The 21780-nt window shown below is 41.1% G+C and overlaps 1 protein-coding gene across 1 annotated transcript; it reads right to left on the bottom strand.

The window, feature by feature from the left end:
• Positions 1–1550: 1550 nt before the first annotated feature.
• Positions 1551–19100, bottom strand: NMUR2 (neuromedin U receptor 2). Its single transcript, XM_056866897.1, has 4 exons — positions 18378–19100; positions 5478–5562; positions 2817–2942; positions 1551–1810 (listed from the first exon to the last, which is right to left on the bottom strand). Exons 1-4 carry the CDS (start codon positions 19098–19100, stop codon positions 1551–1553), a joined length of 1194 nt encoding a protein of 397 aa, XP_056722875.1.
• Positions 19101–21780: the final 2680 nt, after the last annotated feature.

Raw genomic sequence — 21780 nt, 5'->3', positions numbered from 1 at the left:
ACAATTCCTGTACAGAGCGCCTTTGTGCGTTGAACCCAAGGAGAATCTATTGATTGCTGCCTGAACTACTTCTTTTGTAAAATTACTGGTGCTCCTAATTGTATTGCCGGAGTTTCTTTGCATACAGAATTGGGCCTTAGATCCCTTGAAGCTTGGATTTGGGCTGCAGTCTTTAGATTCTGGATTAAGATTCTGTTCTCCACAGAGTGGAGAAAATTGGTTGAATGTCGTATCCAGTTTTTAGGAATTCCTCTTTATGACTTACAAGATCATGGGCCATTAGCAGCTCTTTAATTTTGAGCTGCTTGCAAAAACTGGATTTTAGAAGCAGTATGATAAGAGCATGTAGACTATGTTCACATTTATATCTAGGTTTAATGCTGCCACAAGCTCTTCCAACATACTTTGACTTCCTGATAATCCCATGCTACAGATGATTATTTACATTGGCTTGATTGAATGCCATGCCATTGGGGGAGCTATTAGGTCATTTAAAATAAGGTGCCGTATTCTGAGCGAGTGTGTCAAAGTGGCTTAAAAGACAGAGTCTAGTAGGTTATGCTTCTGAAATATTTTATAATCTATTACCCAAATACCCCAGTTCAAATCCTGTCTTGGTTTGAAGCACTTTTCAATTCATTCTTCAAAATATGTTGGAATAAACATGGCTTCATATCGCTTTCAGCTCCAAGCATGCCGAAGACCATCCACAAGATATCTAAAGCTAATGTCGTCTGTGGCAAAGATTCATAATCTTCACCTCATGCTCCCAGGATATGCCATTGCTGCCCTTTAGGTATTTAGAGCTCATCCGTTTATATAGAGAGGAGATAAGTGAGATGGGAGGACCCAATTAACAGAGAATAGCCATAACAATCTATTTTCAGGAAAGCCAACAATTCATTGGTTTAGTGTTTTAAACAAAGAACTGCTCACTGTTATTTCTTGCTGATGTCAGTGCTTTCCAATTCTACTAAGATCTTTACAACTTTAGGGAGAAAGATGTATCTGAAAAAAATAGTTGCTGCTCCCCCCTCCCACCCACCCACATTTCTCACTGTGATGTGTTCATCGTCTTTCTGGAAACAGAACGTATTTGAAGCCACTGACTGACTCTTCATATCAGCAAAGATGATGGTGGCAGATCAGCCTTCAGATCCAACATCTTCAGCTATGCCTTTCAAAGACACCATTCTTGTTCATTCCTCTCCAGGACCTGGCTGCTATTCCTCTCAGCATCTCTGAAATATGTCACATCCTTCATCATTAAATGAAAGTCCCCTTTCAAAAATCTCTCAGCTGTGAGAGAGCCACATATTCTGGCCATGGCAATTTCCCAAGCAGGTGGAAGAACATTACAATGTCCCACACACATGAACAGGACTTGATCACTGGGGTTGTTCATGGGTGCTCACAATTCCCTCTGATAGACCCACAAAAGTCAGAACCATCCACATTGTCAGTTCCTTTAAATGTTCTACCAGCTGTGTAGCGGCTGTTTCCTGGATAAATGGCTGTATATCTGGGAAGATGTATGAAAAGCACCACAGTCACAGGCCACTAGAAAGGTGAGAACTACAGATAGATGATCTGTGCATGCATGGTAGACTTCTACCTTCAGCAGATCCCATTGTGTTGCGCTCCACCAGCATGAAGATGCTCCTCTGGGGTGGGAGGTGACTGGTAGTGTGTCTGAGTTGCCAGTGCTTGCACTGGGGAAAGATGACACTGAGGAAGGCCATTCTGAATCGCCTGGACAGTAAATTGTAGATTATAGGGTTCACAGCAGAACTCAAATAGAAGAAAACACCTATAAGAAAAAATGAAGGAAGAAACAGGAAGAGAGGAACAGTGACAGAAGCCCAATTAGTAAGTTAAACATGCTGTGCTCACCATAGTTGACTGAAACAAGGTATACTAGATATCTTTTGCTACTAATTAAAGGCATTTACCGTTGCTATAATGACAGTTATTCTCTGATTAAAAAAAAATACAACAGCATTGAAAAGAGTCAACTGGCCCTACAATGATGCAAAGTAATTAAGAGAAAGGAACATTCTGTTATGAACAAGACTTTTGCAACTATCAAATAATAGTGGCAGATCAGGTAAAGGAGCACTTGCTTACCCAGGATTTCTAGTGATAGTTTCTCTGTTGATTATTTTAAAATGTCATTATAATACGGCATCATTGTTTATACTTTTTGTTAGTTGTAACACGACTTGAGCTCTTCCTCTAAGCAAAATGATCCAACACTATCCGCCATCTTTTAGCACCTACTCTGCAGCATGCTGTGATGGCCACAACACTGAGCATTTAAGGTGTTTTTGTTTTGTTTTTAAGTGCTTTCCCTGCAAATTCCAGGATGGTGTCTCCTTTTGCACATATGCAGATCTTAATACAATACTGTTCAATTATGTCCTCATGCGACATCAGACTTTGTAACTGTAAGTGACCTGTCACTGACTGTAAAGTGTAATGAACTCTCATGAGAGCTGAAGGGCTAATTAATGCCACTATAACATGTGAAATTGTGGATTCAAAACAGTTTAGGAATAGGAAAAGCAAGAATGGTGGTCTGTCACAAGTTTTGCATGTAGCAATTGAAATTATTAACTGATGAGCATGTTTCAAATCCATCTGTTAATTTATTGGAGGATAAGTTGGCCACTCTAGGATAATGACAATAAAGCAATCACATTTTTCTTCTAGTTTGGGTGATTTGTAATACAGTCCTTATACCCTTGTATGTAGAAAGGTGTAGCTCTGTTTAGGATTGCAGTGTGGATGATAGTATTTTGATAGGAAAGACTTACCTGACACTACATGGATTAAGTTGAATATGCTGGCTAGCGATTCTGTCCAATGTACAACAAAGCTATAGAAGAGTCGGTCTGTGTGGAATGGAGCCCAGCAGATAGCAAATACGATCACTAGGACAACTGTCACAGAGAAGAGAGAGTGGGAAGCAAAACATAACTGTTTGCCATTCTACTGCCTTGAACCAGGTGATTCAATAAAGTAAATGAGTGCTCCAGATGGCTTCCCAAATCATCAAGTGGAAATATCATGTAATTGTATTTTGTAATATTTGTTTTTCTCCGTTATGCTCTGCCCACACACGATAAAGTTAATTTACAACAAGAAGCGTAATAGAAGCACCTATATTAGTCTACCAGTGTTCTGTGGGATGACATTGATTTTTTTAGTAGTGAGATAAAATACATGTATTGGTTTTGAAAGGTCTTGAGCATTCCACTGTGAACAAGTAAACTTTAAATGAGTCAGTGGTATTACTTTGGTGGGAAGTATACATTTGACGATTATGCCTTATGGGACATTTGGTTATATTGTGCACATTTGAGATGATCGGTCCTGTGTCTGCATATCTGGTCCAAATCAAGGTGTTGTGGGAATGAACTGCATGTGTCTCTAGTTCATTCACAGATATTTGAATATCAAGAGATATATAGATATTGAAGTGACCATCTAATATATATATGTAAAGTTAAATGCATTGAATGACTCTTAAGTAATGCAATTGCATTAGCAGTCCAGGTGCCATTTTCTACTTCATTGATAGGGTTGCTAGGTTCCCCCTTGCCACTGGCGGGAGCTTCATTGTGGTGGGGCTGGGGTGTGTGTATATAATTGGCACAATAATGTCACTTCTGGGAAACCATAGAGTTTTTGGAGGAATGTGCTAGAGTGTCTTTGTCACTTCTGGGGAAAACCCAGGAGTGATGTTAATCACCCCCTCCCCTTCAGCTGGCCTGCCTCCCTCCACCTACCGGCTAGCTGAGGGCGGGCGAGCAGCCCCCTTAATTGGCAGACAATTGTCCACCATTACCTGGTATCTGGCAACCCTATTCATTGAAACAATAAATGGCAGGTTCTCCATTGTTCTTCCTGCAGTGTGGAATGGTGGTGTTGCATTGGTGTACCCCACATTCCCAAAGAAAACTGTAGCTGTGCCATAATCCAACTATCTGGTTTTGCCATCACAGAATAGCCTTGAAACCACAGCACCACATGTCAACTCAATGTGGATGCTCACAGATAAAAATACTAATAATTTTATAAAGCAATCTTGAAGATTCTTTAGGTATTTACTACTTTCACTCCCCATTCCTACCCCTATATACACAGATGTCCATTAAAGCACTCTTTAGCATCTATGCTACAGCTTCTGTGTTGTCCAGAAGAGAAAATTGAGTAGGTAAGAATTCACAGGGCAAGGAAGAGTCAGCTCTTACTTTCATTGGTATTGACCTATAGACCCCTAAAATGCCTTGGATTGACTTTTTATGTGTCCAGTTCCATATTTTGGGAGTTACAATGCTTTTCGTTACAGTTCTTTCATTTCTGTTGTTTTTCACATGTCTGTTTTGGCCTTGTTCACCAAGAACTAAGTGCCTTGTCTTTGATCATTGACAGTGTTGAATCTAAAGTTTTTGTTCTACCACAAGGAAGAACTGAATAGTAGCACCTAGTAGCGCAAAGTCAGATTTTTCACAAGATCTGTTCTGTGGCAGGGATTATGGTAAAAAAAGTGTTATTTGCAATTTCTGTAGTGTGAAACAAATGCTGTGTTGAACAACTGTGAGTGGGACATTGTCCAGGAAATCCTGTCAATTTCCCTATGCTTTAACAAAATATTTGACCACTGAAAATGTCTGTGAGAGATTGTTTTTGAAAACTACTTGGAATATGCTGTTAAAATGCTGTGGCTGTCCTCCTTAACATGATAGAAATTAGGAACGCATTACATCAGGGCTCTGGGGCCTTTATTCATGTTTCCTAACTAGATACAGTTCAAAGTGGAAGCCATAGCCTATAAATTGGGTTACTGCATCATTCTTCTCAATGACGGTCCCAAAGATGAACTTGTATCGCTTCTTAGGGCACACAGAGCCTCTATTGAATTATGCAGTCTGTTCCACATTTCTTGAAATCTTTCTCCCTGGACATTCATCAGAGTCTGAATTGGAGCATAGTCTGGAAGCAATGACAATCCTTTTCATTTTGTTAGCAATCTGGTGGGAGGCTTAAGTAAACAGGAATTGTATTTTTAGTTACTATTTTATTAACTTTGTTAGCCGCCATGAATTGATGGGATATAATTAAATATGTCAAAATAAACTGCTATGACAAGCAGGCATAAGTATGATACCTTCATTTTTACTGCTGATGTACTGAACACTCCAAAAATTCCTATTCTTATTTTAAGAGAAAGAGCAAGTGTGAGGGCCCCAATCTATTACAACAATAAAAACAACATAATAACGTGTGAAAACAACATTAGGTACCAAAAAAGAGTAAAACAAGTTAAAAAACCTGTTAAATACAAAAAAAAATATTGTGCTTAGATTTTGGGTTTGAGGCCCAGGACAAATGGCCCCCCTGACCCCCACCCCCACAAATTGGTCCTGTCTCGGCCTTCATACATTTTTATGAAACTCCATTCCACTACTTACATAGCATCTTAGTAACTGACTTTCTGGAGGGTTTTTGAATATTTATTCCCATTTCATCTGTATCCAAAGACCGATCTCCTTTCAGCTGGCAATAGGGGGACAAAAAGTTAGGATAAAACAATGGATCAGGATTTTCAAAATTTCCAGCCATTCAATAAATCTGGAAGACTCCGTGATATATTATTGTACAATTTGTTATCTTGTTCTCCCCACCCCCTTCCAGTGATATATTATGCAAATATCCACCTCTAGGACTGCCTGAAAAACTGGCACCAAACGAATATGAGGCAATGTAATACCTCTGAAATAGCAAAAAGATGGAAAAGGTGTAATCACATGTTAGCCACCCAAAACATACAACACCCCCCAGAAGATTTATTCCCCCCAGGAATAAATGTGGGACCATCTGTGCACCAAGCAGATGCTCTACCACTGAACCATGGACCCTACCAATATAGTTTTTAAAATATTTTTTTTGTTTCATATGTATTTATTAAAGTATCATTATTATTTGTAATTACTAAATTGCCTATACCTAACTAATTAAACAGCACCAATAGTGTAGCTGCAATTACCCCTCCTGTACCAGATAAAGATCTCATCAGCCAGCAGGAGGGGGGAGGGAGGGGAGCCCCATGGGGGGGGGAAATCCATACCATGCTGCTTCTCCGGACTCCAGAGAAGCGACACAGCGTGAATTGCTATCAGGTCCGCCACCTTGGCCTTCTCCGAATCCCGGAGAAAGCCGGCAGGGCAGATTCGAAAGATCCAGTTTTTTCCTGGTATTTTTCAGGTTTGGGTTTATTAAGCTGAATTTTCTCAAAAAATCCTGGCTTTCCAGATTTTTTGAAAATTTCCGGGTTGATAAACTCGAACCCGAAAAATACCAGAAAATTTTTTTGCACACCCCTAGCTGTGTCCTCAGTTGCCTTTCACAAGCCCGAGTCGTCTTTGATGTAAATCCAATCAGATTAGTTGGGCGAGGGTTATCATGTGGTACTTTGGGCCACAGTGGATCCACTGCTGCCCAGTTCAGTCACTCATGGTAATCCTATGAATGCACAGCTGTAGCCCAGGTGGCCTGTTTAGCACAGGGGTGGGTCACCCTAGATACAGGTCCAAATCAGTTTTAGCTGAGGCAAGTAGTATCACATGATTTTGAACCACCTGGGATTCCCAGGTGTGCCCAGTGTTGACAGTACTCCCTTGTAAAATGGGGGTTCTACATTCAGTTAGTGAGGAATGCCAAGGCAGGTGCTTCAGCGGATTAGCAGGTTACATTCACAAATCTTTAAGGCTTATATCTGATGAGCTGTCATCTTTTCTGCCATAGGGACCAATACAGCGGATTGGCAGCTGGCAACCAGGGCTTTGACTTCTATATTCAGTGATGATACACTATTTCTTGAAGGTGTGGTTGGCATATCAAGGAACCCGATCAGGATGCTGGCGATGAGCCATTCCATCATCTTTTGGGTAAGCAAGTGAGTAGCTGCCCCAAGAAGCAGGGATACAGTTGGGCCTCTATACCATGACCTGTGTACATTGTCAGGGCTTGTGTGGAATGTTGTGGAACTAGCTCCTGGCCTGTGTCCTCCAGGTTTGAGAGAGGGCAGTCATTCTGTGGTCCTTGTCCTGCATCTGGGTGAAAGTGACCCAGTGCAGATGAAAGGAATGGTTTCAATTGGACGATCTTCAGGGACTTAAAAGATCTAATTACAGAAAATGCACTGTACAGGCCTCTCCATAACATTTCAGAACAAATTAAGTTTTATAGAGTCTTAAGAAGGAAAGTAGTTTAAGGCACTAGCTCTTTTCTGCTTATAGAACATGGGTTAGTTGCTTCTGATACCTGCCATCAACAAAAAGTTATTTTTGAAAATCCTTCAAATTCACTTTATTTATTCCACTTAAGAGAAATTAAAATCTTCAGCCCACTTTTCTTGGTAATTTATTTTGATGGAGGCTATGGATTGGATGTTTTGATTCAATCTACTTTTTTAGAAATTGTCAGAATGTTATTTTCTTGGCTTAATGGGATGCCTTTCCCTTCCTCCCCCCCCCTCAAATCACAGTTGATTTATGGCAACATCTGGGAGGGTTTTCAAGGCAAGAGACATTCAGAGGTGGCTTGCCATTGCCTGCTTTTGTGTCATGACCCTGGTATTCCTTGGAGGTGTCCCCTCCAAATACTTGCCAGGGTTGACCCTGCTTACCTTCTGAGGTGGGACGAGATCAGGCTAGTCTGGGTTATCCAGGTCCGGGCTTGTAAATTCATAGAAAATATTTAGTATATGTCAATTTGATGTAAGCCTGATGGGGTCTCACTCACCTGGCTTTCTGCAAACTATGCAAAACTTGATTATTTGAAAGAGATTTTCTGCACAGGCAATAAATTGAACTGCACATAATTGTTTAGAAAGCTACTTGGGTAAAGGTTTCAGAATTGTGGTATGCATTACTGTGTATAGCTCATACTGTCTACTATGTAATTTTTTCATCGTGCAGTGCATCATGTTAATACTTATGCTTTACTTTAGTTCTGTTTTCAGAGTTCTGTTTGCTTCCAGATTGCTACAATCCAAATCCTATTGCATTGTTTATTGGATGCCCAATTCTGTGGATTGTATTGACTTTGTGTAATCCAGGTTGAATCCCAGGGAGAAAGGCAGGCTACAAATAGCATAAATGAATACATAAATAATATAAATATGTCACCATGTGCCAATAACGCCCTTCTACTATCTCCACTGGATAATGAAAAAATCAATGAACATAAATTGCAACACTCAGAAACCAGTGGGGTAACATTTTCATCTTCCTGGATGTACTACTACAGATCTGAAAGTCACCGTTCTACAAATAAACTTCAAAGGGAGGATACAAAGCAATAGGACTGAATTACAATTGATCAAGAAAGTAAACAACTTCTCTCACCCTGGCTTAATAGTAACTGGGCTGTCCTTACTCACCATATTTCTAATAGCTCAATGACCTACTTTTTAGAGACTTTAATTGGCTATTCTTATCAAGACATACCATACTGTAACCCTTTAATGATGTAAGTTAATTTTCTTATGATATAAACGGCTTCTCACTTCATTAGTTGTGTTTACCCTATTTAATTATACTTTATCTGTACCTTACGATAGCATGGAACCTCCGACCTCTCATTCCTTTTTTGTAAGAACCAAATCTCTAGTCCCTTACATAGGAAATCACACTGGAAAGATCTATGATAATATAGACACCAAGCCTCTCAACTCCAATCCCTCCCTTTACTTATAAATATATCTAAACCTATTTCCTTCCAAAAAGCATCTGAAGAAGTAAGCTCTGACTCACAATAGCTCATGCTGGAATAAAGGTTTCAGGCTGCAATCCTGAAGGGCAGGCGAAGCTCCTTAGGAGCTGGTGTGATCCTACACTGGTGTAAGTGCCCTTTTAACCCAGGATAAAGGACATTTCCACTGTCCTGGGGCCAAACACATCAGTGTCAGGGAGCCGCAGAGCTGCGCTGGCCCCCGCCGCCAGTGCAGCCACACTGGCAGGGAATTCCCAGAAGGGAAAGCCCGCACTGGCATGGGGGGAGTGTTCCTGGGGGCAGAGCTGCCTTCAGGCATCTTCCTAACCCCATTTGCCCCATGAATGCCCCCTTACACTGCAGCATTGCTACGCCACCTTTTTTGGTGGCACAGCCTTGCTGCAGTTAATGGGGTTATTTTCAGGTTTTTATTTATAAACTGCTTTATATTTCCTTTCAGCAGCCAGGAAGCCTCTGTGGAGGCTGCATAGCTGCACCACTCCTGGCCACTGCCTGACTGCTCCCCCTTCAGGAATGGGCTGCCCATCTTTAAGGAGCCCCTGGACTTCTATGCTGTTTTGCTACAGCACAATAAGTGAGCAGTCCTAAGCAGATCTACTCAGCAACATACTTGGACTTATTCAATGGGGCTTATTCCCAGAAAGTATCCTTGGGATAACACTGTCAGTCAGCTACCTCTCTGGAAAATGTCTACAAGAGAACTTTTCCAAACGTTATATAATAATTATATATCAGCTGGATTACAACATGGAGGGACTCCTAAAAGAAGCAATTAAGCAGACACCACAACACTGAATCATTTCCTTTACCCATTTCTACACATGCAGCCCACAGTATATCTAGTTTGGAGTAAATGTATGAAGGATTGGATTGAAGTTTCATTTCATCCCTTCCATGGGGTAACCTGATCTGAACCACAGTTACAGGGCAGTAAGTCCTATTGATTGCAATGGGGTTTGCTTCCATGCAATTTGGTATAGGATTCCAATTTTAACCACAACTAATTGTTGCTAGGTTGTGACACTATGGCCATGTCTATCATCCATCATTCCCAATTATGATGTTTCGGGGAATCCCTGAGAAAAAAGCCGGAGTCTTTGTATTTACTCACTAATGATGATTGATTCTTAGTGAGAGATTGTGCAGGGGGTTGGACTAGATGACCTCCTGGAGGTTTTTAAGAAGAAGTTAGATGGCCATCTGACAGAAATGCTGATTCTATGACCTTAGGCAGATGATGAGAGTGAGGGCATCTTGGCCATCTTCTGGTCACTAGGTGTGTGTGTGGGGGAAGGTAGTTGTGAATTTCCTGCATTGTGCAGGGGGTTGGACTTGATGACCCTGGTGGTCCCTTCCAACTCTATGATTCTATGACCCTGGTGGTCCCTTCCAACTCTATGATCAGAACATCTGTGTTTTGTTTAGCACAGGTTAGTGTTTTAATTGCTGACTACAAGAACAAGCTTCCTTTTGCTTTTAACATGATTCCAGTTGTTTGTTAAGTTGGAATAATGTAACCCAGTGGTTCTCAAATATTAGCAAACCATTTTAAATCCATTTTGACTTTTTGTAGACCTTCCCTCTTTTTGTGTCCTTGAAACAATACAGTGAGAACCATAAGTAGGAGCTGTGGCTCAGTAACATCTAAATGAAATGTTACATTGTTTGCAGCAAGCATACAAGGTCATGTCTCAGAAGTAGCTGATTCCATAGTGCCACAACTCAAAAGGCCCTGACTCAGGTTGTCTTTGTACCAGAAAGAGCAAAAGATTTCCTTATTGGTAATGACTTCTAGCTGAACATAGGCTGAAGAAGAACGGGAAGAATCCTGGAAGAAATATCTGAACTGTTCAGAGAATTAAACAAAAACCAGCATCATACAAAACCAGTGTCTGGTGTTCTTTTGAAAACCAGCGTTAGTTATAGGTGTCTCTGGATGCAAAGTGTCATCTCACTGTCTCTACGGTAACATCTGTTATATTGGTAAATAGAGTAAAAACCCAGTTCAGTTTTATACAGAAAATAACTACAGTGATTGGTCTAGGATTGTAGCTCCTTGGAGCCTTCAGTACAAGGTCCTATCAATAAACGTTTGGATCTCAACAAGTAGTCAAGGTTTTCTTCAGGATAGTATTGTGAGGTGATCTGGAAACTAGGTGAGAATGGGCAGCAATATCTCAATGAGCTCCCATACTTTAAAAAGGGGGACCTGATTCTGTCTCCTTTCCCCAAAGCAGAGTCCTGGCCCCTATTCCCAGAAAATACATTGTGTTAGCTTGAGGGCTCAGCTCACCCTTTCTCCTTGCAAAAAAAAAAAAAAAACCCCTCAGGGATCCTCTGGAGTACCCTTGCATACTCTGAGGGTTCTCTACACCCTAGAGTGAGAACCGTTGTTGTATAATAAAGCTTCGTTTCATCCAAGAAGATATTATGCTGGGAGCACAATAGATGTTTCCTGCTACTTCTCTGGGCTTTGCCTTCATCTTCCTTCCGTTTTGTGCTATATGATTTATTGTATAATATAAACTGTTTAGGAGCGTTTTAATTATGGTCAATATAAAATCACTGTTGTCATTTATCAGCTTATCAGATTCTTCTAGTGAGGAATCTGTTCCACAGAAGAGTGTTTTAATTCATTTTAATTTTTGCATTTAATATTGTGACTTGCCAAACAACTAATGTCTGCTAAATTTGCTTGAACGGTACAGTGTCTATTTTTCTGTCTCGGCAATATTTATCTTAGCAAAAACCACATAGTATTTGTTATGACATGGCAATATACATGAAAAATAACCCACAGTAAAAGGCCTCTTCTATCTTATGTATTACTGAAATACTAAAGACATAATCATGTATTGTAATTAACCCTATGACATTTAGCATTAACTAACAGAGTTTAAAGATTATCCTTTTCTCCCTTGAACACATCGATTGGAATGCAACCCCACTGGATAAAGTCAGACCAGAAGTCATCATGAGATTTGCGCTGGTGTCAGGATTGCACCTTTATGGGACTATCTAGAGAAAAAATAGTCAAGCCTTTGCACATTTACTTAGCAGTCAATTGTGTTGATTACAAAGGAAATTATTTTGAAGTATGTATTTGAAGTAAATAACTTATACACTTAACTGTGCATGCTCTTTAGTTCCAGGGATTTCAGTGGGACTTAGACACGACAAAGCCAGATGTGCCCTGAATTGGTGGCCAATAGGGTAAATTGCCAGCACTCTTCTCTAAATAGCATCTCAAAATATGTTCCTATAAGTACCATCCAATGGAAACCCTAAGAGCCTTTTTAAAAACATTCTGATGTCATATATAATGAACATGGAGAGGGCAAGTAAATTGTGCCTTCCATTCCTGCCTCCCTCCACTTGTTTATTTATGCTGTACTCTCTGTAGTCCCTGATCAGGTTAGAATGCAGGCAGCCTCCATGCACACACAGTCAATGGATGCTTGGTGGTCAGTGACAGTGATAGCTAGGGTTGCCAGGTCCCTCTTTGCCACCAGTGGGAAGTTTTGGTGGCGGAGCCTGAGGAGGGCGGGGTCAGGGGAGGAGAGGGACTTCAATTCTATAGAGTCCAATTGCCAAAGCGGCCATTTTCTCCAGGTGAACTGATCTCTACGGGCTGGAGATCAGTTGTAATAGCAAGAGATCTCCAGCCACCACCTGGAGGTTGGCAACCCTATTGATAGCTGATGGATGTGAATGCCAGCCCATGCATCTGTTTCCTTGTTTCTAATGTGTCCAACTTCTAGGAAGTCATGTGAACATTTAAGAGCCTTGAGCCTTTGCAGAAAGGGAGGAAGACTGTCGCCCAGTAATTTCGGTTGCATGTACCTGGAGGTTGGCAACCCTAGCGACAGCACAGCATGAGCCTGTAGTTTGCCCCCCGCCCCCCGGTTATCTGGTCTAAATCCAGCCTGAGGAAGGTAAGGATCTGAGGGAAAAGAGGGTTTTGGGAGGCCAGGTCTATATGCAACCCTTGATACTTTTTCTGCTCCTCCTCCTTTCTTTTTTTCATGCCCTTTCATTCCTGGATGGGGTGGTTATGGTCATGGGCCACCTGCCAGCCCTGCAACCTAGTCTGTTGCCCAGCCTACCAACATGAGATACCAAGAGTTTGTTTTTTTATGTTTTCATTTTCCAAATTATCTTACACCACACAGAGAGCTCGCACTTTGGTCCTCTCTGCTATTTATGCCTTACACCTGGAAGACCGGACACCTGTGTCCCAACAGATTCCACTCCTCTTCTGTCCTATTTTCCATTTTCCCCACATTTACACCTTTAGCTTAAAAGTAATTCCTGCTCTGGTCAATTTTTGGTTGTTGTTGTTATACTGTTAGTTTGGTTAAAGATTGGGCTATTTATCTGTACTTTGATTTAGAACTTGCTACAATTTGCTCAGGATACCACCCCCCCACAAACACAATTTACCAAATTCCTCAATAAACTCCATGTTCCTTTTTAAACCTTTAAATCAAATGTCTATCATCTTTTTCCTTCTGAACCTCACCACTCTCAACCACCTTTCTAGGTAAAAGATGCCACTTTTCCACTCTCTGTACAAACATGCAAACTAATTCCCCATGTCAATCTGAACACATGTTCCCATGTTTTGGGGCATGCAATAGCAAATAAGGCCCATATCATTCAAGACTTGTTTTAATTACACTGGCTCCTAATCTGCTTTTGGGTTCAATTCAGGGTGCTGCCATTGCTGGTTAAAGGCCTATACAGCTTGGGGCCACCAGCTTAAGAAACTTCTACTCCCATAATAACCTACCTGACCCTCTAGTCATCTTCAGATTCCCTGCTTTGGGTGCCCCATGCCAGTTGAGGCTAGACAGGTGGCAACTCAAGAAAAGGGTTGCCAGGTCCCCCCACCACCACCGGGATGCTGGTGTCTGGGCCTCCCCACCAGCGTAGGGACCACTCTGTGCGGCGTAAGTAGACTGGGCGCCAGTGCAGGGGCCCCCAATGCTGGTGCAGCCCTTTTTGTCCTCCTAAAGACTTTCATCCTTGGAGGTCAGGAATGGGCTGCCTGTTTGCATCCTCCATATTTGGTTGTTCAAGTGGGTACCATTTTTATTTGGGAAAGACATGCTGTAGGGAAGGCTTACTCCATAAGAGATCAGTGATTATTTGTTGGTTGTAAAATATATTTTATGTAGTTGTCTTGTCTTTTATACTACTTTTCATCAACATTGTAGAGTTAAAGGTGTTGTAAATAAATAAATCAGTGTACAAAGGTGGATGCATTCATATTGGGCCCTGACTTCAATTAATAATTTAAATGAACACTTTGATACATAATAACTTTATGAATACACAATGGTTTTTCACCAGTCCAGTGAGCATAAGACCCCTGGAATATTTGTTATTTTTTTTCAGAATAAACTGGCAAAATGACAAATACAAAATAAATTTTGATGTGAAAATTTGGCAAACACAAACTTTCAAGATGAAAGAAACTTCCATAACACAATAATTTTACACTATATTTTTCTAACTCTTCGCCAGATTTAACCAATCTCTGTGTAGATTTTTTTCCTTCCAAATTTTAATAGCATGTGACAAATTAACTAGAATTTATGGCAAGTATCATTCTTATACTTTATTATGGTGCAAGGTTTGAAAAACTGATGTTAGCCCCATATATGCTTGTACACTGACAGTTTTAGATTCAATCCCTGGCATCTTCAGTGTAAGTATGCCAGGAACAGATGCAGGAAATATCTTTCTCTGCTTCAAATCCTGCCAGCCAGAGTAAACAATACTGAGTTAAGTATTAGACAGAGCATGATCTCCCAAACACAACTATTGTGAGGGCTTATACTGAAGTTCTATGGGTCCCAGTGCTTCTAACAGTTTTAAAAATCAATAAGAGTTCCTGAGCTGGGCATTACTAATACATTCTAAAATACTTCTTACAACCCTAGATGTCTTATGTTGCCACTTTTTTTAAAAAAATTGAATCTCTCATAGTTCTTCAGTGTGAAGAGTTTGGTTGAAAAAATGATGATTTTTTTGGGGGGGAGGGGAGGACAAGCGCAACACGGGGAGATGCCACAAGGTTGTTTCAGCCTGGACAAATATTTGCATTGTAATGCTCAAGAGTTAAGGATTGCTGCAGTGAATAGTACAAAATGAGCTGAGCAAGTGAAATGCTTGATCAAGTGGGATGAAGCCCAAAAAAGTGTTCATATGTTTGTATGTGTTTGTGTATGTGTTGCTAGCAGGATTGCCACCCTCCAGGTAATTATTTACAAGTAAAACTCGGATTGCAATATGTAGTTAGTCAATACAGGGCAATCACTATGGCTATTAATCAAAAACCAATGATAACAATATTCGTAAAGGTTTAGTTTCTTATTCATCCTTTGTTCCTTCACAAAGATACAAAATATACATAAACAGTGTAACTGAAAATCAAAACAGGCTTCCGGTAAATTTCCTGTTTCACATAAACTTTCATCAGTTGATAAGTATAGTTTCATAAATTATAGTTCATTAATCCTTTGTTTCTTCTTTTTTTCAGATTCTTTGCTGAAGAATTGTTGAGGATTGTTCGTCCACAATGGCGATCCCACGTTGTATTTCTAAATAAAATATTTTTCCAAAAGCTATCATTGGAACTCATTATATAATTATAAATATATGCACCACATCCACATAATATAAATATAAATTATACTCACAGACTACTTTTCCACGTCTTTTATATATTTAAATTCTACCATTCGTATGGTGAGTATTCTTATATCATGGTGGGATAGAGTAAAGGGAGAGAAGGTGCGTTATTTATTGAAAACGCTCCTGTACGGCGTTAAGCCTGTTTTGATTTTCAGTTACACTGTTTATGTATATTTTGTATCTTTGTGAAGGAACAAAGGATGAATAAGAAACTAAACCTTTAAGAATATTGTTATCATTGGTTTTTGATTAATAGCCATAGTGATTGCCCTGTATTGACTGACCCTCCAGGTAATAGCTGGAGATCTCCTGCTATTACAGCTGATCTCCAGCCGATAGAGATCAGTTCACCTGGAGTAAATGGCCGTTTTGGCAATTGGACTCTATGGCATTGAAGTCCCTTCCCTCCCCAAACCCTGCCCCCTCAGGCTCCATCCCAAAAACCTCCCGTTGGTGGCAAAGAGCAACCTGCCAACCCTTGTTGCAAAGCTGTAGCTGGGGGGGGGGGTGAGGAGGGTAGCAGCCGGCTGTGTGGCATGCAGAGAGCATGGCAGAATTATGTCTCCTACAGAAGAAGTGGGCCAGGTAGGAGAGGTAGTTCTGCTGCCCTATCTGCATGCCATAGGGACAGTGGCTGCCCTCCTCGCCCCCCCCCAGGTTAGGGCCCTGGTGTGTTGTTTTCTTTTTCTTTCATAGATTTTTCCCCCCAATGGGGCATCAGGCCTAGAAATCAGCCATATATTAGCATAAGATAGTTTTCCAAGGTAATCTGTCAATTATATGATATGTGCCTAGAGATCAAGAGCTGTATAATCAATGAAGTGGATGGTTTCTACTACTGCATATTAGCTGCTGATGTATAGCGGTTTAAACACTTAACTGAAGCCAGCTTGTTTTCCTATAGATTTATTGAGCTGTTTCTTAGAGTGTCACCTTGTTTTTCTGTCATCCGTTATTTAGCTTCTTTGCATTTAGTTTCCAAATTATACAGGAGAAATGCTGCTTCTGTGCATTGAACCTCTTTCCATTGTTCTGCTTCCACGAGAACATTGGATTTGAACGAAAACTCTAGACAAAATGAAAAACACAGAAATGGCCACTGAATTTGTGAGTGTCCATGTGGCACTGGTAACACTAAGTCTGGTGACCAATGGTGGGGTCTTGACACAGTGGTGGGGCAAATGCTTTGCAGAAAGTCCAGCCCCTGGTCCTGCCATTAATGGATCTTGAGCAGTACATGTTAGGGAGAACTTTTTTCATCTAAGATTCTATAATGCTCCTGCCTGAAAGTAGAAAACACTAAGCTAGATAGGCCCATGGTCTCGCATGGTATAAGGCTGCTACATATGTTCATATATATGAGACACTGACTGGTCAGTGATACATTCTTCAAGAGAGCAACGGAACCACAGATAATTGGCTGACGGAAGAGAATTAAAGCTCACTTCCTATAGTTTAGGATAGAACAGCTTGTGAAATTCCTTTACCTTATCATCCTGATTATTGTTTACTAACCCCAAATATTACTCACTTATTAAACACCTGCATAATGTGGGTGTCCTGAGCCTGCCCAATGCCACTATAGTGATAGAATCGATATGACAGAACATTTGACTTGCCCATCCTTGGAAAAATTGTACTCCTTTATCTATTGCGTTCACTTAAAAATAGAACAAGAGTCTGACAACAAAATTCCAACCTTCTCTTTAATGCTGATGAAATACCTATAAGAGCCTAGTTCAACATTCTTCTTCTTCTTCTTCCTCTTCTTCTTTTTTTTTAACAAAATTTATAATTTTGTAAATGTGAATGGAATCCAGTGAGTGAATCATGACGGAAGGATGGATACTGCAGAAAATATATGTAAAAGCTAAAATTATGGGTAAAATACTCAGTCTTTTGAAATCAACAGTAAAGCTCCTATTTATGTGAATTTGTTGAAAACTTTGATCTAGTATTTTCTTTTGAACTCAAGAAGTGACCTAATTTCAAACAAATTACTGTCTGAAAAGTGTCTGATATAGCTGTAAACCAACATGTCAACCACGCAGTGAGTTTTGATTAAACAATTCCAGCAAGATCCCTTTGAAACCACACTTCCTGTCCATATGGAAAAAGAGGGAATCGTTTTTGGCAATAATCAGACCACAAGCAAACATACATTAATGAAAGTGGCAACTGTTTGTTTGTTTGAACATCTGAGCTCAGATTTTCCCTTTCTGTATCATCCAATGTTACCTGTATTTTAATTTTGAAATGCTGTCTTCGCTTCCTATCAAACAAATATTCATGTGAAAGTGGTTTTATTACACAGTTCTGGGAAGAACTGGATCACTTGTATGAACCAGTTCCTCTCTGATTGTATTTGAAGGCATGACTTTCTGCAGCCTGTGGAAAGGAAGCATTCAGTCGACTTCACATTCATTTTCCTAAGCATCTTTATATGGAGACAAATCCCACTGAACTATTTTTGAGTAAATTCGTTAAAAAATCACACTGTAAGAAAATGGTGAAACAGCTTGAACATATGGATTTCAAAGACTCTGCTTGGGGATCTATTGTAAAATGTGAAAAAGGGTGAGGGAATAAAATAAGAGTTACTAGATGCAACTGGAAAGTGAAATGATATCATGTATTATATAGGGCAGGCAAAATGAGTGTCAGTAACTATTTAGCAGTGCACTGTAATGGCTAAAAAATTTGAAACATTACTTCCACATGAAATATGAACTCCCCCCCCCATTGTGCCCTGTCAGAAATGGTAAGCCAGAAAAGATGAATAAAAAGCAACATATGGGATGCGATGATAAAATATGAGATGAATATGTAAAACCGGTTATCCATAGATAGGACATAACGTAGTCAAAACTTACTTTCAACCCCATCAGGCAATAGAGCACACTGATGACACTCATTGGCAGGACATAAAAGAGGAAAGAGGTCACTTGGATGATACAGTTGTAGATCCACATGGGCTTGACCACTACACATGTAGCAGAGCCAGGGACCTCGGTGTGGTTTGGGAAATACTGTACCATGATGCCATGAATGCTGGTGTTGGGAAGGGAGAAGAGGACAGACAAGATCCATAGGGCAATGATGATCCTCAGAGCCCGTCGCCTTGTGCTTTTCATCTTAGCCTGGAAGGGGTGAAGAATGGCCACATATCTTTCCACGCTGACAGTAGTGACGCTCAGAATGGAGGCAAAGCAAACAGTCTCAAAAAGAGCAGTCTTAAAATAGCACCCTACCAGTCCAAACAAGAAGGGGTAGTTGCTCCACATTTCATAGACTTCCAAGGGCATCCCAATGAGAAGCACCAGCAGGTCCGAAACAGCCAGGCTGAAGAGGTAGTAGTTAGTGGGAGTTTTCATGTTCCTGTGCTTGAGAATCACAAAGCATACTAAAAGATTGCCAGTCACTCCAACTATGAAGATCAAAGCATATACCCAAATCATAGGCAGGAACAGATGGCTCCGTTTGGGGCCATATAAAAAGGCTAAATAGTCTTCAGTGCTGTTTAAATACCTCCTTAGTGGTTCAGCTTCTTCTTCCACTCGGTGAACACACCAAGTGATGTTAGTTGTCCAATCCATTGTAGGTTTTATGGAGGAAGAATAACTTCCTCAGCTCCAATTTTACCATCCAAGATTTGCTTGTTCCTGGTTCCTTACTTTTTAAAGTAGAAATGTGACAGTGTGTGTGTGTGTGTGTGTGTGTGTGAGAGAGAGAGAGAGAGAGAGAGAGAGAGGCAGGCAGACAGAGAGGGAGGGAGGGAGGGAGTGGGGGAGAATATGCCTTCAGACCTGAAAGCACAGAGGCATTGAAAAGAATAAGTGTGTGAATGTGTGTGTGCGTGCGTGCGTGGGGGGGTGTACATCTGCCTTTTCTGTATTAACTCTTCCCTTGTGCAGAGTCCTCTTGACAGCAAGCCACTCCTTCTGCATAGACTCATTGGCTAGCTGCATGAATCAATTTATGTGGGGAACGAGCAAGTCTTGGCTAGCTGTACCAGCTTTCTTGACAGAAGCTTTTATTGAACAAGAGGTAACGGTGGAGAAGGGAGGTAGAACAAATGGAGAACCTGGAATCGTTTAGGTAAGGCCAACTTTGAAATCCTTACCTTTGAGAGAATCCAGGGAGAAGAATGTGGGCAAAGTGCTAAACCCTGATCAAACATTATGCTAAAGTGAATTCTCCCAACTGGAAGCTTTGGGGGAAATAATCATGTTTACCATGAACAGGGTGATAGCCCTTGATTTTGGTATTCCATATCATATAACAAACAATAACAATAGATTGCCTTTCTAGGCAGAGGCCGCCTGCTGTAGTAGTCAGTTTTAATGTTTCCAGTTCACATACAGAGCTGGAAATTTGATACTTTAAAGCACTATATCAGTGCAGAGAAGCAGTCATCCCATGTGTGTGGGTATGTGTGCCATCAAGTCACAGCTGATTCTGTCAGAGTAACAAGTTGCCCATAATAATCTGACAGAGACAGCTGACAGGTAGCTGTCAGATCTAGGATGATGCAAGAGGCAGCAGTAGCCTTGCAGGTTCTAGGGGGAACTGCAACTAACGGGTTTGAAGCAGTAAAGATGATGTAATACTGTGGCCAGGTCTGCAGGTGGCCTTATTGGTTTCAGGTGGAGTTTTGTATATAAGCCTATGTAACTGTAACTCTGTGTTGGGAAGTTTGATGGAGAGAGTGTATGTGACAGTTTTTTTTTTATCTGTGCACTGTAAATTAAACAGCACTGTTTTCTATAAAGCAAGGAGTTCTGGTGGTGTGTCCTGGATAACTGCTAATCTGCCTGCTTCTAAGAGACCCCTTAGGGTTTTCAATGCAAGAGAAGTTCAGAGGTGGTTTGTGTGGGCAGAGAGAGTTCTGAGAGAACTGTGACTGGCCCAAAGTCACCCAGCAGGCTTCATGTGGAGGAGCGGGGAATTGAACCTGGAACTCCAGATTAGTGTCTGCTGCTCTTAACCACTATACCATGCTGACTCGCAGCCTTCCCATAAAGCATCTTTTGTACCTGGAGTGGGGACCAGCCCTTGGGGGTGGGGAGAGAAAGATAACAGACACACATGCTGGGAAGAACTGGCCACAACTTTATTGTTGTGGCCATAACCCTAATCAGCCCCAAGGTTGGCTGTTGTGCACTGTATCCCACACATCCCCTTAAAGCCCCCCCTTTTGGTCATGCAAGGAGCCTGCCCTACACAACCTGCACTATGTTCCCCAACCAATGCCTAAACACCAGCTGCCAGTTGTGATGGTTATGCTCTTTTTAACAGTGCAAACAAGCATATTTAGTAAACATATTCTTTGCTATGGGGAAGGCAAAAACCCAAGGGCTTATCAGCCAGTTAGCCCTGGGTAAAATTTCTTCCCAGCCCCATTAACCAGTGACCCATTGCAGTCATAGCAAAGGATGAGTAGCCACACTGAAAATAAACCCTGCAAGCATGGGGTGGTAGGGTGGGTCTTTGCTAAGAGAGAGAGAGAGAGAGAGATGCTGAATGCCAAGCACCTCCTCATCCTGTTGCTTCCAATCTGAGCTACGGACTAGAGAGAAGCCTGCAGCCTGCTTGTCTGCCCATCCCGGGTTGAGCTGACCTCTGGGGCCGGCCGCAGGGAGCTGCTTGAGAGCTGACTGGCTGACAGCCAGCGCTTGGCCCAATTGCTCAAAACCATCCTCGTTCCCCACCACCACCACCACCCAGACACAAATGATGCCCCAGCTCATGGCTGGAGCTATAGCTTCAAGCAAAAGCCTCTTTTAAGTGCAACGTACATGAGTACATTTAAAAGTGCCAACAATTATGTATGCATGATGTGACAACAGAGGGATTTATCATTAATAAAATTGCATATGCTCTCTAGTAAATTTCCTGCAGTAGTCACTCAAACGACAGCTTGGATGCAAGACTGGCAGAATGCTCAGCTGCATGCTTTGATTCTGATGCCAATACTGGGACAATGCCATTTTTTGTGCCATGAAAGCAATATATTCTACAGGTATACATTTATTGTACATGGCCATAGGCCTTTACAATCTAAAACATTATTACAACGAGTTAAAAATGATAATACTAATAAAATCCAGAAAATGATAAAATTCTCAAATTACACCCAACATGAAAGCAATATATAACTCTTATCAACCCCTCCACTAAGGAACTCAAATGCCATTTATGCACGGGAGGTTTTGCCTTGGATTTGCCACTCTTTAGATGTACTTTCTCCACATCCATATTCTCAAAACTCAACAA

The sequence above is a fragment of the Euleptes europaea genome, chromosome 1, assembly GCF_029931775.1.
Source record: "Euleptes europaea isolate rEulEur1 chromosome 1, rEulEur1.hap1, whole genome shotgun sequence".
In the NCBI taxonomy this organism is placed as follows: domain Eukaryota; kingdom Metazoa; phylum Chordata; class Lepidosauria; order Squamata; family Sphaerodactylidae; genus Euleptes; species Euleptes europaea.
The sequence above is the reverse complement of the archived record's forward strand: the minus strand, read 5'-3'. Positions and strand labels throughout refer to the sequence as shown.

Coding starts and splice junctions, on each gene's coding strand:
- NMUR2 (XM_056866897.1), bottom strand. CDS start 19,100: ATGGATTGGACAACTAACATCACTTGGTGTGTTCACCGAGTGGAAGAA. Junction 5,563..18,377: donor ATTGCCTGATGGGGTTGAAA/GTAAGTTTTGAC, acceptor CCCTATTGCCAG/CTGAAAGGAGATCGGTCTTT. Junction 1,811..2,816: donor CTTAATCCATGTAGTGTCAG/GTAAGTCTTTCC, acceptor TTTTTCTTATAG/GTGTTTTCTTCTATTTGAGT.